This window comes from Myxine glutinosa, chromosome 8, assembly GCF_964187855.1.
Source record: "Myxine glutinosa chromosome 8, kmMyxGlut1.1, whole genome shotgun sequence".
Taxonomy (NCBI): Eukaryota; Metazoa; Chordata; class Myxini; order Myxiniformes; family Myxinidae; genus Myxine; species Myxine glutinosa.
The window spans coordinates 67,232,284-67,257,077 of record NC_136268.1 but is presented as its reverse complement, the minus strand read 5'-3'; the positions used below and the strand labels follow the sequence as shown (position 1 = coordinate 67,257,077).

Here is a 24,794-nt window from a genome sequence, read left to right as displayed (position 1 = left end):
ATCACAAATACCCGGGGAGGGTAGTGTAAGTGTTAGGTAGAGGGTACAGGTAAATTGTGGTTGGATGTTGGCATCTGTGGTGCGGGTGAAAGAATGGTATTTGGATGGGTGCATTAGTGTTGTGGAAATGGCTGGGCGTGTAGCCTGTTAGTGTGTGTAGTTGGTTTGGGCACTCCACCACTGTGAGGATGTCGGCCAGGTGAGGCCGCAGGTGGGCTCTGGGAGCCGGTAGAGTTGTTGTGGATGGGGCCCGAGGATCCGGAGGACGGACCCGGGTAGCCCAGTGCCAGAGGGCACCGAGGGGTGACAGAGCCAGGAGGGGCCTTCCCCAGTTAGATAGGTTAGGTAAGGAGCAGGTAAGCTCGGGTGGCAACTACAGTGGTGGAGGTGTGCAGGTGGGTAGACCTGCTGGGAGAGCGACACGTCTCAGCCCAGAAATTGTGCAAGGGCACCGGGAGATGAATCGGGGGAGTGAGACCCCAAATTGAGAAGCACCACAGTTTGGTCAATGGGAATTGGTTTTTAGAACCCATAGTGTAAGATGGCCAATGGATTGGCAGGGAAAGACCCCGGGTAGTGTAAAGTGTGTTAATGTCATTTAGAGGATAGTTAGGATTGAGGTCTCCTCGCACCATCTGCATCCACTCACCTGAGATGACGTACCTCCACACCATGCCATGTTTTGTTATTTTTATTGTGCAAATGTTTGGATTGTGAGACGCATCATGACGTGGGTGTGACATTGTGCTTGATGTTCCATCTCTTCCTCCTTATGAGGATTGATGATGAATTGGTGATGGCAAATTTTGGTTAGAGGGATTGTGGTGACGAATTTGGAAGAGAAGAAATATGGGGAAGACGTGACAGTTGTGACGAATTTGTAAATGTGTAGATTTTTGTAAATATGGGGTAGGGGCAAGGGTAGTGTAGGTGACAGGGGGGGTGACGTGCGGTAGGGACGAGCTTTCTCACTTCGCTCTCCGTACGCACTTCACCTTGCATTGCCTTGATTGATGTGTACCCTTGAGACCTTACCCCTCGCTCATCTGTCTTCTCCCCCTTTTGTCTCCCACATGAGGACCTGAGCGCCACTGGGCGCCGAGGGGAGCGTGCGTGAGTCCGCCATTGTGCGCCCGGAACTCCCAGAACCAGCTGTCTGCATAGATGCACCACATTATGGACCACATGGGTTGGGGCATGGCCCCTCTGCTGGAACCGGCCATGAAGGCCTGAAATCTTGCTGGCGGACCTTGGCCACAGGGCACCGATGCCCCACAGGTGAACCATACATAGTCGGCCCCTGTGGGCCATAAATAAATACAAATGGACATGTTTTGTGCAAGTTTTATTACAAATAGGCCGCCAGCAAAGGAAGATGACAACATCAGGAAAATAGTAATAGCCAGCAGAGGGAGCCGAAGAGCAAGAGACCACCTGCGGGGTTAGGGGTTTGTTTGTTGTTTTTATTTTATTGAACAATGATGACTGTGCACCGATTGGTGCTTGAGGGTGTGTTGGTGCGTTTTGGGTGCTTTCATGGTGCGTCGATGCAGAGCAGACTGTCTCCCCCCAGAAAGAACAATCACAGGTCCTGGGTTAGTTTTGTAAATAAAAGCAGAGCCATTGTAAATAATGCTCCCCACTGTCAATGTATAGTTTTAAGACCATTCCGCAATTCGGTTAGCTGTGGGCGTGGGTCTGTTAGGTAGGGTGCAATGGAGCAGCGGGACATATTTATTTATGTTTTAAAACTGTTGCACTCAGGGTCAGGTTAAAAGTAGAGGGAACTACACCTACGTGTCACACTAAATTAAAGTTATAGGCCCGGGACGTGCCTAAGAGGAGGAGGGTGCAGTGTTGCGGATATGAGGATTGAGTTTTTTTTATTGTGTTGTTATTATTGCTTTATTCTGAGCCCTCTTTGCTCCAGTGTGTATAAAGGTCAAAGGGCGTTCCTGCAGTTAGTTCCATAAAGCATACATGAAGGACACTATAATATCCCTGTTCAGTAGTTTATTTCCTTATTCTGTGTATTAGGTTAAGGCGTTGTCTTCCATTAAAATGACACTCCATTGCACCAAGTGAAATAAGATAGATTCCCTTCATTCTTCATTCCCATTCCCAAAACCTCCATTTCCCCTTTCGTCATGGCCAAGCCTCGATTGCCAATATTACGTCCCCTCCAAAACCACCATTGAACATGTGCTCGGGTCGGGGAAGAAAGGCGTGCCCGCCCGCCGTCATCAAGGGCGGAGCCAGAGGGTCGCGCGACCAACCAGGGCCGAGGTGAGCACACCGATGGGCGTGTCCTGAAGGCTGGCGTCTTGATCGCCGGAGGCGTTATAAAAGCGCGCGCGCAAGGTACTGCGTAAGAAGATCCAGATGAGCTTTGAAGAGAGAGAAGGTTCAAGGTCAATTACAAGCAGTTGCGCCAGAGATGGCAGATGCATCCTGAGGTGAGCCAGAGAAGCAGCTTTGGCTCCACAAGCAGCGTTGACTCCACCAGGCAGCTTCAACCCGTTACCCCGCGGGAACCAGATAGCGGTGGCATCGGTGGTCGTCGAGGTCCAGCCGACGTCCCGTGCGGGATCAAGCCCGAACCATCTGCCCCAGCTGAACCTTCCCATTCCTCCTTCCAGCATTCATTCCTGCCATTCCATCCTTCTTGTGTACGTGAGTTTGTTCTGTTTGTTCTGTCCTGGGTATTTAATTAAGTTTGTATAAGCTAGTATTTTCACTGTGTCACCTGCTTTTTCCATGTTCCCTGTATATAACTTTGACTGCTCCTTTTGCTTGTGTGTGTAAATAATAAATCCCGTTACTCTTCTGTACATCTTCTTCTTCCTCTTTACATTCGGTCGCTTTAGAGGTTTCCAAATTGAATATCTGTGGCGCGATCCGGCCAACGTTCGGGAATCGGGCTAATCGGGGTAACTGTACGACCGCGGGGCCATCCGCTCGGCAAACACAACACCTTAACCGCGGGCCGTAACAATATATATAAAACACAGTTTGTGTCTGTGTGTGTGTGTAATGTTACCGATAGACTCCTAAACGGAGAGACTCACGTGCTTGATATTTTGCATAGACATGGCCATTGAGTCTGGGAAGAACATGGCCTACCTCAAAATATTTGATGATCCATATTTTGTATTCATATTTACCTCAGCGCATTTCAGCGAGGAATATTATACATGGAATCTGAGCAGGTGGCAGAGCAGCGCGCTGATTCGCTCAGAGCGATCACGTGATGTTCCTTGCCGCTATAAACTCACAGTTGCGCGTTCGCACGTAATTCACACGTTCAAAACAAACAAGATCCGCGAAGCGAGTTGGTCGAGTCATGCTAACCAAGATGGCGACACGGCGGCTTCACTTTTCACGGAGTATGAGCGTTCTATATATTTTCAATTCAGTGCGCCCGACTCGCTCACGTACTTGATTTGTGGCATAGACATGGCCATTGGGCCTTCACGGTGTAATTTGTGCGAGACTTTTGTCCGAGTGAGCTTGAGTCGAGAGGGCGAATGTACAGGTTGGGAATGTACGGGTCTCCCTTCCCCCGCCCGGCAACGCCGGTACTGGAGGGCGTCACAGGATCGGTGAGTCTCCAAAATCCGCTTCGTGCTGTTGCGAAGATGCAGGACAATGTCACGATTGTTGTGCTGCTCTCCGACCATGAGAACTGCAACGTCATTGTTGACTGGCCCTCCCCTTCCTTCCCCCTCCCCTCCCCCTCCACCCTACCCCCCCCCTTCTCCCCTGCCTTTTCCCCCTCTCCCTCCCTTTTCCCCCTCCCCACCCCCTCCCTTTTCCCCCTCCCCCACTCCCTTTTCCCCCTCCCCCTCCCTTTTCCCCCTTCCCCTTCCCCTTCCCCTCCACCCAACCCCTTCCCCTTCCCCCCTTCCCCCCCCTCCCATCCCGCTCCCCTCCCCCTCCCCCTGCCCCCTCCCCCTCCCACCCTCCACCTCCCACCCTCCACCTCCCACCCTCTACCTCCCCCCTCCCACCCTCCCCCTCCGTCCTCCCCCTCCCCTTCCCCCCTCCCACCCCTCTCCCCCTCCCATCCCTCCCCCTCCCCCCCTCTCCTCCCCTCCCCTCCCCCCTCTTCTCCCCTCCTCCCCCTCTTCTCCCCTCCCCCCCTCTCCTCCCCTCCCCCCCTCTCCTCCCCTCCCCCCCTCTCCTCCCCTCCCCCCCTCTCCTCCCCTCCCCCCCATTCCCCTCCCCTCCCCTTCCCCCTCCCCTCCCCTCCCCTGCCCAGCAATGCCGGGTACTTCTGCTAGTATATATATAAATATATATATACAGACTTGGCATTTAATATGGAATATTTTTTTTTCCTTGACTTGGGTTTACTTTCTTAACTCAGTATATCAATCTGGTGAGTTTCTTTTACACTTTGGTGATTTATTTGTTAAAAGAACCATGTCACTGATTGTCTGTCGCAGCAAGAAGTCAACAACAGGATTATATCACAGGTGGCGTGGCAAAATGTACGGACAGGTGCATTTGATGATTGGCTTCACAGTCGGGTATACAAGGGTTGTTGCCTTCTGTATTAGTGGAAAACAACTGCTGCACGTCTCCAAAAGTTATTGCCGCTTCCTCTGGAGATGGTCCGTCAACTCGACAATGCTGTTTGTCATGGAGTGGTGGCTTTACGAAATTACGGCATGAAACAGCGTGCTATTGCTCGGCAGTATGGCATCACTCAAGTTCAGGTGTCAAAGATCCTGAAACGAAATGCTCAGAGGGGTGTCCCTACTCCAATACTGAGGCCAGGACGTCCACGCAGAACCACAAGGAGAGATGATCGTCAGCTGCACCGGTTAGTCTGCAATGGCTGTACCAAGTCAGCTATTTGGCTTATGGCTGAGTGGCAGCAACTGACAAATGTGCCTGTATCCAGAAGGCTAGTCAACCAACGACTGGTTGAAGCAGGCTATCATGCCAGGCGTCCCCTGAGAAAGCCACGCCTGACCAAGCAACACCGCCAGCGCCGATTGCAGTGGGCCACAGAGCACCGTCAATGGCAGCCAGGACACTGGAATCACGTGATCTTCAGTGACGAGTCTAGATTTCTGGTCTATCGTCAAGATGGCCGCGTCCGAGTGCGCAGACAAGTGCATGCAGCCTACAACAAATATTGTATAGTGCCAAGAGTCCAAGCTGGAGATGGTGGGGTGATCGTTTGGGCTGCTTTTCATGCAGGGGGCAAAACTGACCTGGTTGTTCTGAATGGAAACCTGAACCAGTTCAAGTACAGGGCCATTCTGGAAGAAACATTGCTTCCATTTGCTTGTGCAGCCTTTCAAAGAAACTTTGTCTTCCAAGATGACAATGCACGGCCTCATCGTGCTCGCATGATCCAACACTTTCTTGCTGACCGTGGTGTAGAGCATATGGAGTGGCCTGCCATGTCCCCGGATATGATTCCGATAGAGAACTTGTGGGCAGAATTAACGCGTCAAATCGACCACTTGGACCACCAGCCTGCCTCTGTGTGTGAATTGCAGCAGGCTATTGTCACCACATGGCAAGCGATTCCTGTCCAAACCTTGGCAAATCTCGTGAACAGCATGCCTCAACGTGTACGTGCTCTCCTGAATGCTCGTGGGGGTTACACGAAGTACTGAACTGTAATTTTACTGTCCGTAATCCCAGTCGTAATTTAACTTTTGTTTTTGTTTAAAAAATTTTTTGGCTAATGTGCAAAATAAAGAGATACTTCTGGAAAACGTACAGAAGTTTTACACAGTACTGTCCATGAATTGAGTTCGATATCAGTTTACATCACTTTCAAGGATCAATTTATTTGTTTCGAAATGTCAAATGTGGTTTTTGTTTCTTTTAAAGGTCACATTAACAAAATCTATGATAATTTCAACATAATTCCAATAAACTTTTGGTTCTAAGACATCTTGAAAAGTAAGTTCACCCCTACAAAAAAAATATTCCATATTAAATGCCAAGTCTGTTTATATACACATACACATATATATATATATATATATTGTTGCGGTTTTGAGAACCCACACAAGTAATATCATTAAAGGTTAAAGGTTGCACCCCATAGATAGGCCACAAGCAACACGTAGGTCACCTTAGGACGTCAGTTATTTCATAGTCTGTGTTTAGATAAGGCCATTCCCAATAGTTGCATTTGCGTTGCGTCAAACAAATAAGAGTGGGCCCCTCGTCCATTTTGCAGCCTCCCTTCATCGACGCCATTAAGCGCTCTCCCGTCTATGCCCCATCGGCCCTCCCAATTTGTTACGCTCCTTGAAGCCACGAGGTGAGGCCCGAAAAGGGGGCGGAGCGCCAGGATGGAGGTGTGGCCATGTCAACCAGCCATCAGGGCGGAGCCGGTAAGCCAACACCAGCCAACCAGGGCTGAGGTGAGGTCGCCTGACCGGGCGTGGTTTGGGCTTCCAGAGCGTTCGCTGGCTTGGCTTATAAAAAGCGCGCACGCAAAGCCCTTCGACCGGACTTACGGGGCGAGCTCGCATGAAGAGGACTCGAGAGTATATGCGCTTTACCAAGAGAAGGCTGATGGTGAGGACTGCCTGAGTGAGCTCGCATTAAAGAGGACTTGTTGGAAGGTTGGCTGATTGAGGACTTATGACAAGGACTCGTTGGAGAGCGCGCTAAAGAACTCGCGTTATGAGCTTTGATTGAGGCGGCTGCTTTGGGAGGACGTGTGCGACAAGCGCTACGTGTAACCGCCAGTACACCAACCTTTCCCCGTCACTATAATTGTCCGCCACGCGCTTACGCTACGCGGGGAGCTGTCTGCCGTCCACCTTCATCGCCCGGTACGGGTCGAGGACCGGAGCCGGACCGGAGCCTGAACGCCATCGCCGGACCTTCCACCCTACCATCTGCATCCCCGCGTGAGTCTGAAGTCTGAGACCGAATCTGAGAGCGATCGGGCCTGTGTCCAGAGAATAGAATAAGACTGTCTAAGGCTGCCCTGTGTACTTTTCCTTCCTCTTTCTTGTACATTCCTTTGTTTTCCTCTTCTTTGTACATTTGTTAATAAATTCCTTGTTCTTTTTGGTTTCCTCTTAATCCGATCGTCCTTGTCTTTTCTCCATTGGGTAAACGCGGCACGATTCGGAACCGCTATAATCGGGTTAGTCATTGTTAACAGCTCGGGTCGCGGATTGCTATCCGCTCGGCAATATTCCAACAATATCCGTGATTCGGGCGGGAGTTATTCCCTTGCTTTACGGTCGGTGGTAGTAATTAGGTAATAGGACTAAAATTCGACCAACAACCCTATTTACCACCGACCGGAAGGAACGTGATAACTTCGGATCGCGTCAGCCAGATAAAAAGACAAGGGGATTTAACCCCCTCTTGATAAGGGGAGAGCCGACGTTTCTGAGATCCGCAACAATATATATACTACCAGTCAAGAGTTTTAGAACACCTCCATTTTTCCAGTTTTTATTGAAATTTATGCAGTTTAATGTCTCGATGTACTCTGAAATTAAGCATAGAACAAATAAACAATTGGAGATAAAAAAGAAATCATAGAATCATTTTCTTTAACAAAATTTAATTTAAATTTTTGACTCAGCAAAGTAGCCACCTTTTGCAGATATAACCGCCGAACACACTCGTGGCATTCTTTCTACAATGGAAATCAAATATTGGTCGGGAAGTTCTTCCCAACACTGTTGCAGAAGTTCCCACAAATGTGTTGCACTTGAAGGTTGCTTTGCTTTCACCCTTCTGTCCAGTTCATCTCAAACCAGCTCGATGGGGTTTAAGTCTGGAGACTGTGCTGGCCATTCAATGATTTGAAGCCTACCGTCTTGTTCTTTTCCTCGAAGGTAGTTTTGACATAGCCTGGAGGTGTGTTCAGGGTCATTATCTTGCTGTAGGATGAACCCCTGAACAACTAGGCGTATACCAGAGGGTATTGCATGGCGCTGAAAAATGCTGTGGTTGCCCTTTTGGTTCAGGTTGCCAGTCACTCTGTGCAAGTCGCCGACTCTGGATCCCTCTCTGGTATCTACCTTTTTAAATTGCCTTTTTCTCGCCATTATGATAGCAATATACGACTTCCTGCAGTGCAATATTGTCCAAATAATGCTTCAGAGGGTGTAATAACAGTCTGTTCCAATACTGCTTTTATACAGACATTGCTGCAGACCAGCTGTAAGTTGTTAAACCATTACTTGCTCCCTGAAGAAGGCCTTTTTTTTTTTTTTTTTACAATACACCTGTGCAATTTACATTATTTTCCCGTTTTTGCTAACCTAAACTTTTTTTTAACCTCGTGTAGTTTACTGCTTACCTTTGTACCATTTCAAGTTATTCACTGGACTTGAATTGCTTAAATTTCAATAAAAACTGGAAAAATTGAGGTGTTCTAAAATTTTTGACCGGTAGTGTATGTACACTGCATTCAGAAAGTATTCAGACCCCTTCACTTTTTTCACATTTTGTTATGTTGCAGCCTTATGCTGAAATCGTTTAAATTCATTTTTTCCCTCATCAATCTACACTCAATATGCCATAATGACAAACAGAAAACAGGATTTTAGAAAGTTTTGCAAGTTTATTAAAAATAAAAAACTGAAATATCACATTGACATAAGTATTCATACCCTTTGCTATGACACTTGAAATTTAGCTCAGGTGCCTCCCATTTCTCTTGATCATTTTTGAGATGTTTCTACACCTTGATTGGAGTTCACCTGTGGTAAATTCAATTGATTGGACATGATTTGGAACGACACACACCTGTCTATATAACGTCTCACAGCTGACAATGCATATCAGAGCAAAAACCAAGCCATGAGGTCGAAGGAACTGCCTGCAGAGCTCAGAGACAGGATTGTGTCGAGGCACAGATCTGGGGAAGCCTACAAAAAAAATCTCTGCTGCATTGAAGGTTCCCAAGAGCACAGTGGCCTCCATTATTCTTAAATGGAAGAAGTTTGGAACAACCAGGACTCTTCCTAGAGCTGGCTGCCCGGCCAAACTGAGCAGTCGTGGGAGAAGGGCCTTGGTAAGAGAGGTGACAAAGAACCCGATGGTCACTCTGGCTGAGCTCCAGAGATCCTGTGTGGAGATGGGAGAAACTTCCAGAAGGACAACCATCACTGCAACACTCCACCGATCTGGGCTTTATGGCAGAGTGGCCAGACGGAAGCCTCCCCCCAGTGAAAGACACATGAAAGCCCGCTTGGAGTTTGCAAAAAAAGCACCTAAAGGACTCTCAGACTGTGAGAAACAAGATTCTGTGGTCTGATGAAACCAAGATTGAACTGTTTGGCTTCAGTCTCGCCTTCCGTCTTGCCTTCCGTTTGGCTTCTGTCTTGTATATCTATATACAGTATATATATCTGTGCAGTGTCTGTCTTGTGTTGTCTTGTCTTGTCTTGTCTTATCTTGTCTTGTCACTGAACTACTTTCTCAAACTTTTGTGAAATCGTACCAAATAGTCAGGTTCACTATGTTAACAAATATAATTTCGTTCAAAATTTTGGTAGATTAGCAAAACTATACATTTCTGGAATACTCAGAGCATGAGGAATCCAAAAATTAATGTTTGCATTTGCATAGACACCTTTGCGAAAATGACACTCAGGACAGTGATGAAGAGTCAGGTTCACTATGTTAACAAATATAATTTCGTTCAAAATTTTGGGAGATTAGCAAACCTGTACATTTTTGGAATCATCAGAGCATGGAGAATCCGAAAATCAATGTTGGCATTTGCACAGACACCTGCATGGCCGCCATTTTGGATTTTCAAAATGGCCGCCATAAAATACATATTTTGCGCTATCTCGGCTTCTAGTCAACCTAGAAACTTAATTAAATATGCGAATCCTATGTTTTTTGGGTTAAGGAATCCAATAAAGGCCTCAAAATAGTGCTCAGGATTATAGAAAAGCAACAAACAAAGGTAATTGAAAACCATTGTCTTTATATTTGTGATATAACTGTATTACATAATACATGATATTGCAAGTCCTTTGAAGTTATAGGTATGGGTTTATAAAGCAAGAAAGCAGCCTTGTTAGTATCAGATTGAACTATAAGTCCTATACACAGGATCTACTAGGTCTACACCGTTCAGGAATATGCTTTTACAGATCTTCATCACTGTCCTGAGGGTCATTTTCGCAAAGGTGTCTATGCAAATGCAAACATTAATTTTTGGATTCCTCATGCTCTGAGTATTCCAGAAATGTATAGTTTTGCTAATCTACCAAAATTTTGAACGAAAAAACATAGTGAACCTGACTAAAACTTCTGGTATGCACATATCTCTCCCGTCGGTATGTCCTAAGGGTTTTTTATTTGTAAAAATTTCCAATATTTTTATTTTTGGAATTTTTTCAGCAAAATTTTTTGTTTCAACTTCAATTGTTTTCAAATGTGATATCACGTATATTACAAATACATTTGTGCGAAATAATTGTTTGAATTACGATTGGTTTAAACCATGACAAAACGGCAACTCGGGTACAGTCATCTATATATAAAGGAGGAGTGTCTGTCTGTCTGGATGTCCGCTTATAACTCAAGAATTACACATCCGAGAAAAGTTTCAGACACAGATTCGGAATCAGCATAAAATTCCGGTGGTTATAGGCTACCTTTTATTTTAATATCAATGGTTTAAAAAACCGCGCCAGCTGCAATTCCCTGGTGTAGTTTGTGGCGGCGCTATTGCCCTTTTCCGATCCCATGACGCATTGCGGTTCCGATTCGCGATAAGGTCTATGCGCTATCACCGACACTTTTCCACCTTTTCCATACCTTTTAATCAGATTTACCTTATCGTCCATCGTAACCACATTACGCTTGGAAACACTAGCATTATCCTTCTTTGGACCCATGGCTAACACAGACACAGTAAAGGAATACTGTACGTCGCCTCTGTTTTGAATGAGAATCAGCGGTTGCACGTATGTACAGTATAATGTACGTACATATTTATATATTTTTAATGTGCTTTTTATAGTATTTTAAATTGTTTTTTCGCTTCTTTTATTGTTAATTTATGGACTATTTTATTTATTTTTAATATATTTTTAAGGAAAACAAATGTTTTCACGTCCGTAGGAGTGACGTAATGTCGCACATAATGACGTTCGCTGCCCGGTCATGAAAGAAATTATGATTCTCTTGCCAAAGTGACATGAAGATCAGGCAGTAAACCTCCCAACTGAGTTTCTCAACAGTCGGGCTGTGGCCTCAAGTGGAATTGCAGCTACACTTCTTGAAGGAGGAAGGACAGCTCTGGCTGTGGCCTCAAGTGGAATTGCAGCTACACTTCTTGCAGGAGGAAGGACAGCACACTCAACTTTCAAACTGCCTTTGGATTTGACCAAGCAAGACACCCCAACCTGCAACATTAGCAAGAATTCAGCAAACGCCAAGATCCTTCAACAGTGCAAAATCATCATCTGGGATGAGGCTACGATGAACCACAAGCAGGCATTCGAAGCAGTGAACAGAACACTCCAAGATATTCACAACAACAAGAAAATCATGGGTGGTGTGACAACTGTTCTGGCTGGAGACTTTCGTCAGACTCTCCCAGTCATCCAACGGGGCACAAGAGCAGATCAAGTCATGGCCTGTATCAAGTCTTCTTATCTGCTCTGGCCACATGTGCAAAGACTTACCCTGAATACCAACATGAGAGTCCACCTTCTTGGTGACAACACTGCAGGGGCGTTCTCAAGCCAGCTTTTGAAAGTTGGCAATGGCCTATACCCTCAAGATGCATCAGAACAAATAACTCTACCATTTGGACAGTTTGTTGAAACAAAAGATGACTTGATCAAAAAGGTCTTTCCCAATAAGGAGACCCAGTTCCAGGACTCATCATGGCTTGCCGAAAGAGCCATTTTGGCCCCCAAGAACAATGCTGTTCAAGAGATCATCAATTTGCTCCTCCACCAACTTCCCGGTCATGAAAGAAATTATGATTCTCTTGACAAAGTGACAGATGAAGATCAGGCAGTAAACTTCCCAACTGAGTTTCTCAACAGTCTTCAGCCTCAAGGACTCCCAACACACAGGTTGATTCTCAAGGTTTGAGCACCAATCATGCTTCTAAGGAATCTTGATCCACCAAAGCTGTGTCATGGAACACGATTGACAATCCAGCAAATGATGCCGCATGTCCTAGAGGCAACCATCCTCTCAGGACAATACAGAGGAGAGAAAGTATTCATTCCAAGGATACCACTTATTCCATCTGACCTTCCATTCTCCTTCAAGAGGATTCAGTTCCCCATCAGGCTATGTTTTGCTATGTCCATCAACAAGGCGCAGGGGCAATCAATGAAGGTTGTAGGCCTGAACTTCACAGAACAAGTGTTTGCCCATGGCCAGCTGTACGTGGGCTGCTCGAGGGTTGGAAAACCAAGCAATCTTTATGTCTTGGCACCACATAAGAAAACCAGAAATGTTGTATACCCAGAGGTTTTGAGAAATTGAAAATTGAAAAAACGTCATGTAGGAAATGTACTGTGATATTGCTCTAAAATATACATGTTCTTTTCATCATATATTTGTATTATTCTTATTCAACCCGGGCGAAGCCGGGTACCTCAGCTAGTTTATCTATATATCTACACATCTGGGCAGTGTCTGTGTTGACACTTAACGACTCCCTCAAACTTTTGTTTCCGTGGTTGTGAAGTGTTTTTAATAACGTTGTGGTGGTTTTGAATCACGTGGCGGTGAGGTATTTTGAATTATGTGGTGGTGAGGTGTTTTTAAATGACGTGGTGGTGAGGTGTTTTTAAATGACGTGGTGGTGAGGTGTTTTTAAATGACGTGGTGGTGAGGTGTTTTTAAATCACATGGTAGTGAGGTGTTTTGAATTACGTGGTGGTGAGGTGTTTTGAATTACGTGGTGGTGAGGTATTTATAATTACGTGGTGGTGAGGTGTTTTTAATTATGTGGTGGTGAGGTGTTTTGAATTAGTTGGTGATGAGGTGTTTTGAATTACGTGGTGGTGAGGTGTTTTGAATTACTTGGTGGTGAGGTGTTTTTAAATGACGTGGTGGTGAGGTGTTTTTCATTTCGTTGTGGTGAGGTGTTTTTATTACGTGTTTTATCTCTGTGAGGTGTTTTGAATTACGTGGTGGTGAGGTGTTTTCAATTTCGTGGTGGTGAGGTGTTTTTAATTTCGTGGTGGTGAGGTGTTTTGAATTACTTGGTGGTGAGGTGTTTTCAATTTCATGGTGGTGACGTGTTTTGAATTACGTGGTGGTGAGGTGTAATCGTCCCAAACTTCCAGTCTGTACCTACCCCTCCCCTAGGTATGTGCTGAGCGGTTCTTTCTTGAAAAAAAAACATTCAACCTAAATCTTCAACCTAAATTGCCTATAAAAATATATCACAAACACAACAAATACATTTGTACATAATAATTGTTTGTATTATGATTGGTGTAAATCATGACAACACAGCAACTCAGGTACAGTCATTATCCTCAGCTAAAATAAGCCCGTTCCCCAGTAACGACTATATATATATATATATATATATATATATATATATATATATATATATATATATATATATATATATATATATATATATATATATATATATATATATGTATATGTATATATATATATATATGTATATGTATATATATATATATATATATATGTATATGTATATATATATATATATATATATATATATATATATATATATATATATATATATTTATATTTATATATATATATATACATATATATATATATATATATATATATATATATATATATATATATATATATATATATATATATACATATATATATATATATATAGTTATTAAAAAAGAAAATAGAATCGATTATTTTTGGAGAATAAAAAAGAAATATGGTTATTTTTAACACTCGTATAAAGGTAATAAAAAGTTGTATTTCAAAATAAATTCTTACAAGAAAGTGAAGTACATAACATGCCATGTATTTGTGGAAAAGAACATCTCGGTGATGCGCACCATTTCGTTTGACACTTTCCTCCAATCTTGGCCGCCAATTATTCATGACGTTCTGCAACATGGCCAAGCATTCCCTCACAAAAATTATTGTCGGCAAACTCATCATCTTGGCTTAATTCCTGGACAGTTTGAATTTTATAGGGATAAAAGTTTAAATCCTTATGCAATATGCGGCGTAGTGACGTGTGAGAAATTCTTAAGGCTGATGCATGCTTTCGGCTGGAGCGATGCGTACTTTTGAAAACTGACTCCCTTACACGCTCGATGTTTTGTGCCATTCTTACTGATTTGGGTGCTCCCGGCGGTTTCTCTTTTAAAGTTGAACCGGTCCTCTCAAACTTCTGAACCCATAACTTGATAGCACGAACAGACGGCACATTTCCATGACGTGAAACATGCATTGAAATGGAGTTTGAATTGACGTTCTGCAGCAGTTGCACTATCATTATTCTTGTAAAAAGCTTTGATAGCGAAAGCGCATTCTTCACCCGACCAGTTCCACTTGGTCATTCAAGTGTTCTGCCCTGAAAAAAATAAAACTAAATCAGTAAAAAATATAAATAATAAAAATGCATGTTATGTACTTCAATATCATGAATTAATTTATTTTGAAATACAATTTTTTTATTTTCTTCACACAAATTTCAAATTTCAAAAATGACCATATTTCTGGCTCACCCTGTATATCTATGTATATGTATATGTATATGTAAATATATATGTATATATATATATATATATATATATATATATATATATACATATATATATATATATATATATATATATATATATATATATATATATATATATATATATATATATATATATATATATATATATATATATATATATATATATATATATATATATATATATATATATATCACAGTGTAGACAACCAAACCATGAAAAAAATTGTTACAATTTTAATTGTAATTTAGATTTGTTCAAACTGCAGGTTACATCCACTGAACTCTGGTGATTCTATTTTTGATGGTTGGCTTAAGAAGGAAGTGCAATAATAAAAACAATTTTATATTTTGACTGGGGAAACTTTGAACTCCACCATATAAATAACACTGAATTGTTAATATGCTGAAGCAATACGTTAAAATCAAAATGTTTTTTGTTTGTATAATAACAGCATCACATTTAACTGCAATTTTTTTTTCTCAGGTTGCAAACACTTTTAAGCTGAAGGAATGGAACTTTACAGAACAGAAGTATGGATTGATTTCATTAGATATACCACTTTCTGATGGATTTCCAACAGGACAATGCAGCTTGGATACCACAGCTAACGTAAGAATGCTATTGAAAGATAAAATGATAAAATTCTTTGGTTTGCTGTTAATAATTGTGTAACTATGTGTTTGCATTGTCTTCTGAAAAAGGAAGGAAGACAGAGGAGCTACTTTTATGTTTCCAGTGATGGTAAGTCCATGATGGCCTGATGATGTAACTAGAAAACGTAATTACGAGTATATTGTCATGCACAACCGGGCGGTACGGTGTAACACCTTAAAATTGCGAGCTCAAACTGCTGGTCTGGTTGGGTAGAGGAGAAATACAATCTCTTAACCTCCCAAATGGTTCACGGATGTGAATGAGTAGCACTGTCTTCAACATAAGTTATTAAAGGCCTAGAATAACAGAAAGGAAACTAGAACGGCACTCGGTATAACGCATACCTCTGCCAGGCTGAACAGTTTATGTTTGTATCCACTGGTAGGCTACCTCTGCATCTGAACCTGAACCAAACTCGAATAAGCTTGTTCTTGTCATATATCCAAATCATCCACCACGTTTTTTTCATAATCCATCCACAACTTTTTGAAATATCATGCTATATATCGTTTTTAGCCCCATCACTCAATAGTGAAGAGTCACTTTAAAAAATTATAAACTTATTGTGTCTGAATCTGTTTCTTCACCAAAATCGAATCAATTCGTCCTTGTCACACACCCAACCTGTCCACCTAGTTTGGGCAAAATCTACCGATAACTTTTTGTGATATCGTGCTATATATAGTTTTTTGAGATATCATCCTGGTATTATTACTTTGCATTCAAACCAACTCAATGACTTGCGAGACCTGGTTGATAATCTTCTTTGTGCGTGCTTGCAGGAGACGTAGATCCTCGTGTCAACATTGATTTCCCATCTTATTTTGCTCTCAATAGCACCGATGAATTGACTGGCACTGTTTCTGTAAGGTAAGTGAACTTTATTACCATATCAAAGCATTGGTTATTATAAAATCATGCTCAAAATATTTATAGAGACCACTTTGCAGGAAAGCTTTGAATATCTTCAGTCTTACGTCAAGGAAAGGAAGACAATAATCACAATTCAAGGGAAAAAAACATCAGTATTTACCCACCTTTTGTAAATTATGATTAGTATGTGTAATTATTTAGCTTATTTGGCTTTTACTGATATTATCGACAAAAACTATGATCACATTTATTACTAAAAGAAGAGACGTCCTTCCGTGTGTCACGCTTCATTGTATAAAAGGGTTCTGTTATCATGGAATAGTATAAAATTGTAGGATAAGAAATGATACCGCAGATGGTAGAACCATTCTTAAAGAGATAGGCAGGAATTTACAGGAAAGATTCTGAACGAAGATGAGTACCAAGACTGGGCCCTAGACTGTTTTGGGGCATTTCCACCTTGACAGGGAGAGGAGGTGAGAGGATCCTGTTAAGAGCTACATGCTGAATACTGGAGTGGAGAAAGTCAGTGATATATGATAGGAGGAGGTGGTGTTGGATGCCATAAACAGTTTGAAGATTAAGGTAGGGTACCAGACTGTATAAAATGCTCGAGACAGTGCCTTCAGAAAGTATTCACATCCCTTCACTTTTTCACATTTTGTTGTGTTATAGCTTGAATTTAAAATGGATTAAATTGAGATTTTTTGTCACTGATCGACACACAATACCCCACAATGTCAAAGCGGATTTTTTTTTTTTAGAATTCTTTACAAAATAATTATAAATGAAAATCTGAAATGTCCAGTGAGTTCTATCATTAGGAAATTGAAAAAATATGGAACTATTCAAACTCTTCCTCGAGCTGGCTGTCTGACCACCTGAGCAACTGGGCAAGAAGGACTTTGTTCAGGGAGGTAACCTACAAACCAATGACCTCTCTTCTAATAGAATTACAGAGTTTCTTGGCTGAGATAGGAGAACCTGCTGGAAGTACAACAGTCTCTGCTGCACTTCACAAATCTAGGCTTTATGGGAGAGTAGCCAGACGGAAGCCACTCCTGAGAAAAAGGCACATGACATAATGCCAGGAGTTTGCAAAAGGACAGGTGAAAGACTCTGAGAGGATGAGGCAAAATATTCTGTGGTCTGATGAGACGAAAATTGAACTTTTTGGCCTGAACGCAAAGTGCTATGTCTGGCAGAAACACAGCTCATCACCCATCTAACACCATCCCTATCATGAAGCATGGTGATGGCAGCAACATGCTAGGGGATGCTTTTCAGCGGCAGGGACTGGGAGAATTGTAAGGATAGAGGGAACAATGAATGGAGCCAAATACAGGCAAATCCTTGAGGAGAACCTGCTTCAGAGTGCAAAAGACCTTAGACTGTGGCTGAGATTTACATTCCAACAGGACAATAACCCCAAGGATACAACCAAAGCAACACTGGAATGGCTTCTGAACAAGAACGTGAAAGTCCTCAAGTGACTCAGCTAAAGCCCAGACTTGAATCCCATTGAGCATCTGTGGAAAGACTTGAAGATTTCTGTTCACTGACACTTCCCATCGAACTTGACAGAACTTGAGGAAATCTGCAAGGAAGATTGGGAGGAACTACCCAAATCCAGATGTGCAAAGCTGATAGAGACATACACAAGAAGAATCAAAGCTGTAATCACTGCCAAAGGTACTTCTATGAAGTATTGACTCAGGGGGTTGAATACTTATGTAAATTAGATATTTCTGTTTTTATTTTTCAATAAATTTGTAATAATTTCGAAAAACATGTTTTCACTTTGTCATTATGGGGTATTTGTATATATTTGTGACAAAAATTAGATTTGTTTTACATTCAGGCGCTAACACAACAAAATGTGAAAAAGTCAAGGGGTGTGAATACTTTCTGAAGGCACTGTTTGTCCACAGAGATGGCCCTGATCTCACATCTGAGGTTGAGGGCTTCCATCCATTGTTGGGAGAGCAGAAGCAGTGTGTTCAAGGTACAATGACAGGATCTGAAACCGAATGAAGATCTGAGATCAGTCCATTGGAGAAAAAGAAGGATTTGATATCAACTGCAATTATTATAAGATTCCCTGACCTTGCTTTATGAGAGGATCCATTTTTGCACCATGTTTGTGGTTTGCAATGATGTTGGCTAACTTACAGGCAGACTGAAATTGATCCAGAGAGAACTAAGAGCATGCCTACGCCAGGCTGACCAGTTTACCATTTTGTATCCCACTGATGGGTCGGATCTGGATCCGGACTTGAACAAAAATCTAATCGGCTTGTTCTTGTCACTTATCCAACTCATCCACCAAGTTTTGTCTTAAGTCGTCCACAACTCTTTGAAGTATCGTGCTCTATATCGTTTTTGGCCCTATCACTCAATGGTGAAGAATCATTTAAAAATGATCTGATCCAGATCCAGATCTTCACCAAAATCGAATCAATTAGTCCTTATCACAGACCAACCTGTCCATCAAGTTTCGTCCTGATCCATCCATAACTTTTGGCGATATCCTGCTCACAGACAAACAGACAAATAGCGGTGAAAACATAACCGCTATCCACAATTAGTAGCGGAGGTAACAACAACGACAGCAGCAACAACAACTACATGTTATAAAAGGTCCATTTTTCTCAAATTTCCCTTCATTTTACACCCTCATTATAACCCACAGATAGACATGCAGCATGTTTGTGAAGTACAAGATGCTGTCTTTCGATTAAATCCGTCAGCGAAGCGACGTTTAGATATGCCTCGTGTATTTTAAAAGTAATTTTGATTGAAATTATTTGCATCATCCTTTCAAAATAATTATTACCCTTGGGAATATTCTTATTTGGTATGCAGCTCAAGGCTGAGGGTGGCATCATTTGTTCAACTAATGTTTGTTTCATTTGTTCAACTAACATCATCATCAATTAATGCTGGATCATTGCAGATGAACTACAGACTTTGTTTGATTTTTTTAACCTCTTTGTTAATGCACAAACTTATTGATCAACTTTTGCTGATTTATCGTAACTTGTTTTACCAGGTACCGTGGACATCCAGTGAAAGGAAAGATGACAGTCACGTTATCCTTTCGAGGCAAACGTGTTGCCATGGATAACATTTCAGTAAGTTTTAATGGATGTGCAAGTACAAGGCAGGATTTAATAGAGGAGTACAAGGCGTTGTAAACCAATATAGTTTGATGTTTTCAAAATGGACATATGCATCACTATATTTCTGAGGATCAGAACCCAAATGTACACATGCCTCTGTTTTTGATGCTCACCATAATATAGTTTCCCCCACAGATTTTTTAGTCAATGCTGAGACTTCCATGGAAAATCCCTCTGGAGACATGCTGCTGAAGTTCCCTGGTTCCCCTCTGTACCATTCCTGATATGTGTCCTGAAAAATTCCTGCTTATTGTCACCTCGTTGCTGGCCCTGCTCCCTTGTTCTGTCTTTGTACTAGCCTTGTCTATCCTCAACAACAACAACAACAACATGCATTTTAAAGGCCATTTTCCCTGCTAGAGCGGGGGTTAGCCTTGCGGTCCCCATGACAATCTTCTCCATTTTGCCCTATTTTCTGCATCTCTCCTTGTTAACCCCCTTGCCCGCATTTCTTCTTCCACCATCTTTAGCCAAGTCTTTCTCGGTCTTCCCCGTCTTCTACTTCCTTCTACATTCATTTCCATCACTCTTCTCAACCAGTCACTTTCATCCTTCCTCAACACATGACCAAACCATCTCAACCTGTTCCTCTTCACAGCATCAATCACAGGCTCTATTCCCATCATCTTTCGCAATTTATCATTTGTCTTCCTCTCTCTCAACGATACTCCGCACATCCGTCGAACCATTCGCATTTCCACCCTTTCCAACCTCTCGCAATGTCTATCCTCAACATATTGAATTCATACTTCCATCTCTTCACTGTGGAACTTATTGCTCTTCATATCACAAATATTCCCTCACCCACTCTACCACCAACTTTCAAATTTGATGCCCATTACTAACTTTGCTTTTCACCTGCTTCTCGATACTGTACCTTATTTATTTTGAAGGTCAATGACCTCTCTCATTTGTTCTCTCTTATGTATTTGACTCTTTATTCTTCTTTGCAATGCTTGCTTCCTTGTTGCACGATGAATTTCGGTTCTAATAAAAAAAGAATTTAAAATGTTGCAGTTTAAAATGCTCATGTCCCAAAATTATTGATGGGATTGTCAGACAACTGAGCTGAAGGCCGACATAACGCATAACCTCACAACCTATATATACATTGCCAATTTATATTCTTCTTCCAGGAATGATTTCATTTTCTTGAATACACGTACACCCCCTTCCTTGTCTAATTATTGTGATGAATTCGTACTTGTACATGATGATGTGACAAAGCCAAAAAAATGGAGGAAAAACTTCAAGGTCACACCCCAAAATTGGGTTAATCATAAATGCATTTGGGTCCAATGGCAATATTTTATAAGGAGGGTTGGTCAAAATAATAAATCTGAATGAACAGCTGTGCTGCTTATATTTTACCTCTTTCTATTTTTATTTTTATTTCAGATTTCTGATCTTGCAACTGTGACAATTCCCCAAGAAAAGCTGGATAAATTGCCCCTGAGGCAGTTCTTCCAGCTTAGCCGAAGAATGTTCGTCTCTGATACTAATATTGTGTCGCTGGATATTGCTGTTCAAATTAGTAGTGAGCAGACAGGTAAGCACATTTTTAGTTTATAAAAATTGCAATGTAAAGATCTGTGAAATCAAATACTAAATTGTGTGTTATTGTGTCGTTAACTTGCTTTAAATTGGACTTGGAAGAATACTTGGTAAATAATTTAATAAGTCTATATTTTTTCAAATGATTCAATAATTTCAGCAACCAACACTTGCTTTCATGGTGACAAGTGACACATGTACCTTTGAAAAGCAACTTTAACAAGAATGACACTCGGTAGAGAGCATACCTCTGAACTGAACAGTTTACGTTTTGTATCTCACTGAAAGACCAGATCTGGATTTGGACATGAACCAAAATCGAATCGGCTTGTTCTTGTCACCTACCTAACTCATCCACCAAGTTTTGGAAGACCTCGTCCACGCCTTTTTGAAATATCTTGCTATATATCAGTTTTGGCCCTATCACTCAATGGGGGAGAATCACTTAAAAAATAAAAAAAAAACATTCTTGTATCTGGTTCGGTATTCAGATCTTCACCAAAATAGAATTGATTCGTCCTTGTCAAACACACAACCTGTCCACCAAGTTTCGTCCGAATCTGTCCATAACTTTGAGATATCGTGCTATATATCGGTTTTAGCCCTATCACTCAATGGTGGAGAATCACTTAAAAAAATTATGATCCTGATCCGGATCTTCACCAAAATCTAATCATTTCCTCCTTGTCACACACCCAACCTCTCCACCAAATTTCATCCGAATCTGTCCACAACTTTTTGAGATATCATGTTCAGAAACAGACAAATAGACACACAGGGGTGAAAACATAACCACCCTTCTGAGGTGGAGGTAATGAGGCTTTTGTGTTTGGCATTTAGGTAGCATTGAAGTGTTTTTACCCTGCACAAGAAGCGAAAAGCGGGGTTAAGAAATTTGGTTCACTGCTGTCTCTCCTTCTGTCGACAAATGTCAGTTTATGATCGAGAAACAACCTCGTTTTAATTGAATGTTATATTTTGAACACAAATCAAAAAACGAACCTGCAGTTTAGCAGTACTGTATCTCTGAATTCATCCTGACCCCACATGTGCAGAGGGGAGAGATCATTTTTTTTAGTTTGTCTGCCTGTCTGGCAATTAAACAAAAATTGAAAAATCATTGCAAATAGGAAACTTACTGTTTTTAAGAATGATATAAAGAAATAAATAGGGTAGTGTGAAAAACGCTACATCAATGGCGGTTAAACTTTCAAAAACTTGTTTTCTACAACCTTTAAAATCTTAATTTTATTTCAATTAAATTATATACTTGAACAATGCAAAACACAAATCTCCTTTTTTGGCACTTTCAAAACCTTTCCGTTTGGTAGTACTTGGCCATACTATTATGGCATTTTATGTCATCTCAAGCAATCAAACGAATTTGCAGCTCTTAGACTCCACCAATGTCCTTGTAAGGTGTTCTATGAACTCACGAGTCTAGTTATATATGTGCTCAGTGTACGTTGTATAATTGTATATGCTTTAAATATAATATTAATAACAACATAATATAATATATATTAAACATATATATGTAAACATGTATATATTAAACATATATATTACATATGTTATATTAACATATATTTATTAATATATTAATATATTAAATTAGGTTTATAATATTAATTATTATTTAATATAATATGTAATTGTATATGCAACAACAACATGCATTTTAAAGGCCATTTTCCCTACTAAAGCGGGGGTTAGCCTTGCGGTCCCCATGACAATCTTCTCCATTTTGCCCTATTTTCTGCATCTCTCCTTGTTAACCCCCTTGCCTGCATTTCTTCTTCCACCATCTTTAGCCAAGTCTTTCTCGGTCTTCCCCGTCCTCTACTGCCTTCTACATTCATTTCATCACTCTTCTCAACCAGTCACTTTCATCCTTCCTCAACACATGACCAAACCATCTCAACCTGTTCCTCTTCACAGCATCAATCACAGGCTCTATTCCCATCATCTTTCGCAATTCATCATTTGTCTTCCTCTCTCTCAACGATACTCTGCACATCCGTCGAACCATTCGCATTTCCACCCTTTCCAACCTTCGTTGCTGCTCTACGCCCATTACCCATGTCTCCCGACTTGATAGATATTCCTATTCTGTGGGACACTCAAGACTGCAAAGAAAATCTCATTTGTCCTCTATGTCTGTTGAAGTAAAGTGCAGATATAATTATGAGGATTGCCTGCTGAATGAGAATACAACTACCTCGGATATTTCAACTGGCCCATCTCCCTATTATGTATGCAATGAGAGGAGGTGGGTGAAAGAGGGGTGGAGGCGTTAAAATGGTGAAAATAAAGTTGAGAGCAGGCTAGGAAAAATAAAAAAGCGAGCATAGGGCTTTTTGAGAAATGAATGTCGATGATGTGGAGGTTAGAAAGAGATAGGTGCATAAGGAGGGGAGGGAAAGGGGAAATGTGACACACATAAGAGAAGAGGAGTCAAAATTCCCTTATTTTTTTCTTTGGAATCTACAGATAACTGCAGAGAGTTTATTTTGTTCAAGAATTGTGCTTGTCGTAAAACGGAATTTCGACCCAATTTAGCTGAAAGAATGAGAATAGAATTGTTCTCCTATGTGACTCCATTCCCACATTTAACATAACATAAAGTACTTTGCTTACTGGAGTTTTACTCTTTATCTTACTGGAGTTTTTCTTTACTTATGTTGCGCCTTTTTTGGTTCATTTTTAAAGTCACATGATTGGTTGTAATTGACTGAAAGAGACTTCTCCAGTTGATGTCAAGCTCACAGGTGATGTTAACACTTCTTCATATTGAAATGCCTAATACTTAATAAACATTTTTGATTTTTTTTTTTTTTTTTAAATGTTGCGTTTTGTGTTATGTTTTTTTATGTTAGGAACATTTGAGAGATTTCCCCCTTTAATATTAAGAATATTGTGGAAAGTGAATTATAACTTAAATCTCTATGGTTCATGTAAAGATTTCTAGCTCTATGGTAATATTGGGAAGAGTAATCTATGCTCCTTTATTTTTCTTCCATTTAATTGCATTCTTCAAATTGACACTTGAAGCACAATAATTTCAAAAAAATTATGACATTTCTTCTTCTTCAAGGTATCGCAGTACAAAATTCAACAACAGTTTTGTTAACCGAGTCCAAGGTAAAGATTTCCTTTGATGCAGATCAGCTGGACTTTATACCTGGTCTGAATTGCACATTAACTGTAAGTATCTGACTACTTGTGAAACTATAAAATATAATTGCATATGAATGTCGATAAATACTCCTCCACCCAAAATTAAATGACCACAAGTTTGATCTCAATTAAAGGTCACGAGAGAGAGACAGGGGGAGAGAGAGAGAGAGAAAGAGGTATATATAGAGATATAGAGATAGAGAGATATAGAGATACAGATGGAGATACAGATAGAGATATAGATAGATAGAGAGACAGAGAGAGACATAGACATAGACATAGACAAATAGATAGAGATATAGACATGGACAAAAAGATATAGACATGGACAAAAAGATAGAGATATAGACAAATAGATATATAGAGATATAGATAGCGATAGAGATGTAGAGATGTAGAGATGTGGAGATGTGGAGATGTAGAGATGTGGAGATGTAGAGATGTAGAGATGTAGAGATGTAGAGATGTGGAGATGTGGAGATGTAGGGATGTAGAGATGTAGAGATGTAGGGATGTAGAGATGTGGAGATGTAGAGATGTAGAGATGTAGAGATGTGGAGATGTAGAGATGTAGGGATGTAGAGATGTAGAGATGTAGGGATGTAGAGATGTGGAGATGTAGAGATGTGGAGATGTGGAGATGTAG

General features: G+C 41.2%; 1 protein-coding gene across 3 annotated transcripts in view; it reads left to right on the top strand.

The window, feature by feature from the left end:
- LOC137432560 (CD109 antigen) overlaps window positions 1-24,794 on the top strand; it is a 171,720-nt gene that overhangs the window by 53,718 nt on the left and 93,208 nt on the right. For 2 of the 3 annotated variants that reach the window (XM_068124597.2, XM_068124598.2), the window contains exons 6-11: window positions 15,189-15,314; window positions 15,407-15,446; window positions 16,142-16,229; window positions 19,285-19,366; window positions 20,813-20,963; window positions 24,066-24,175. In XM_068124597.2, the coding sequence (XP_067980698.2) occupies window positions 15,189-15,314; window positions 15,407-15,446; window positions 16,142-16,229; window positions 19,285-19,366; window positions 20,813-20,963; window positions 24,066-24,175 (597 nt within the window). Of the gene's footprint in view, window positions 1-1,140; window positions 1,279-15,188; window positions 15,315-15,406; window positions 15,447-16,141; window positions 16,230-19,284; window positions 19,367-20,812; window positions 20,964-24,065; window positions 24,176-24,794 lie in introns of those variants that run through there. The other variant, XM_078783358.1, reaches the window with a different exon arrangement.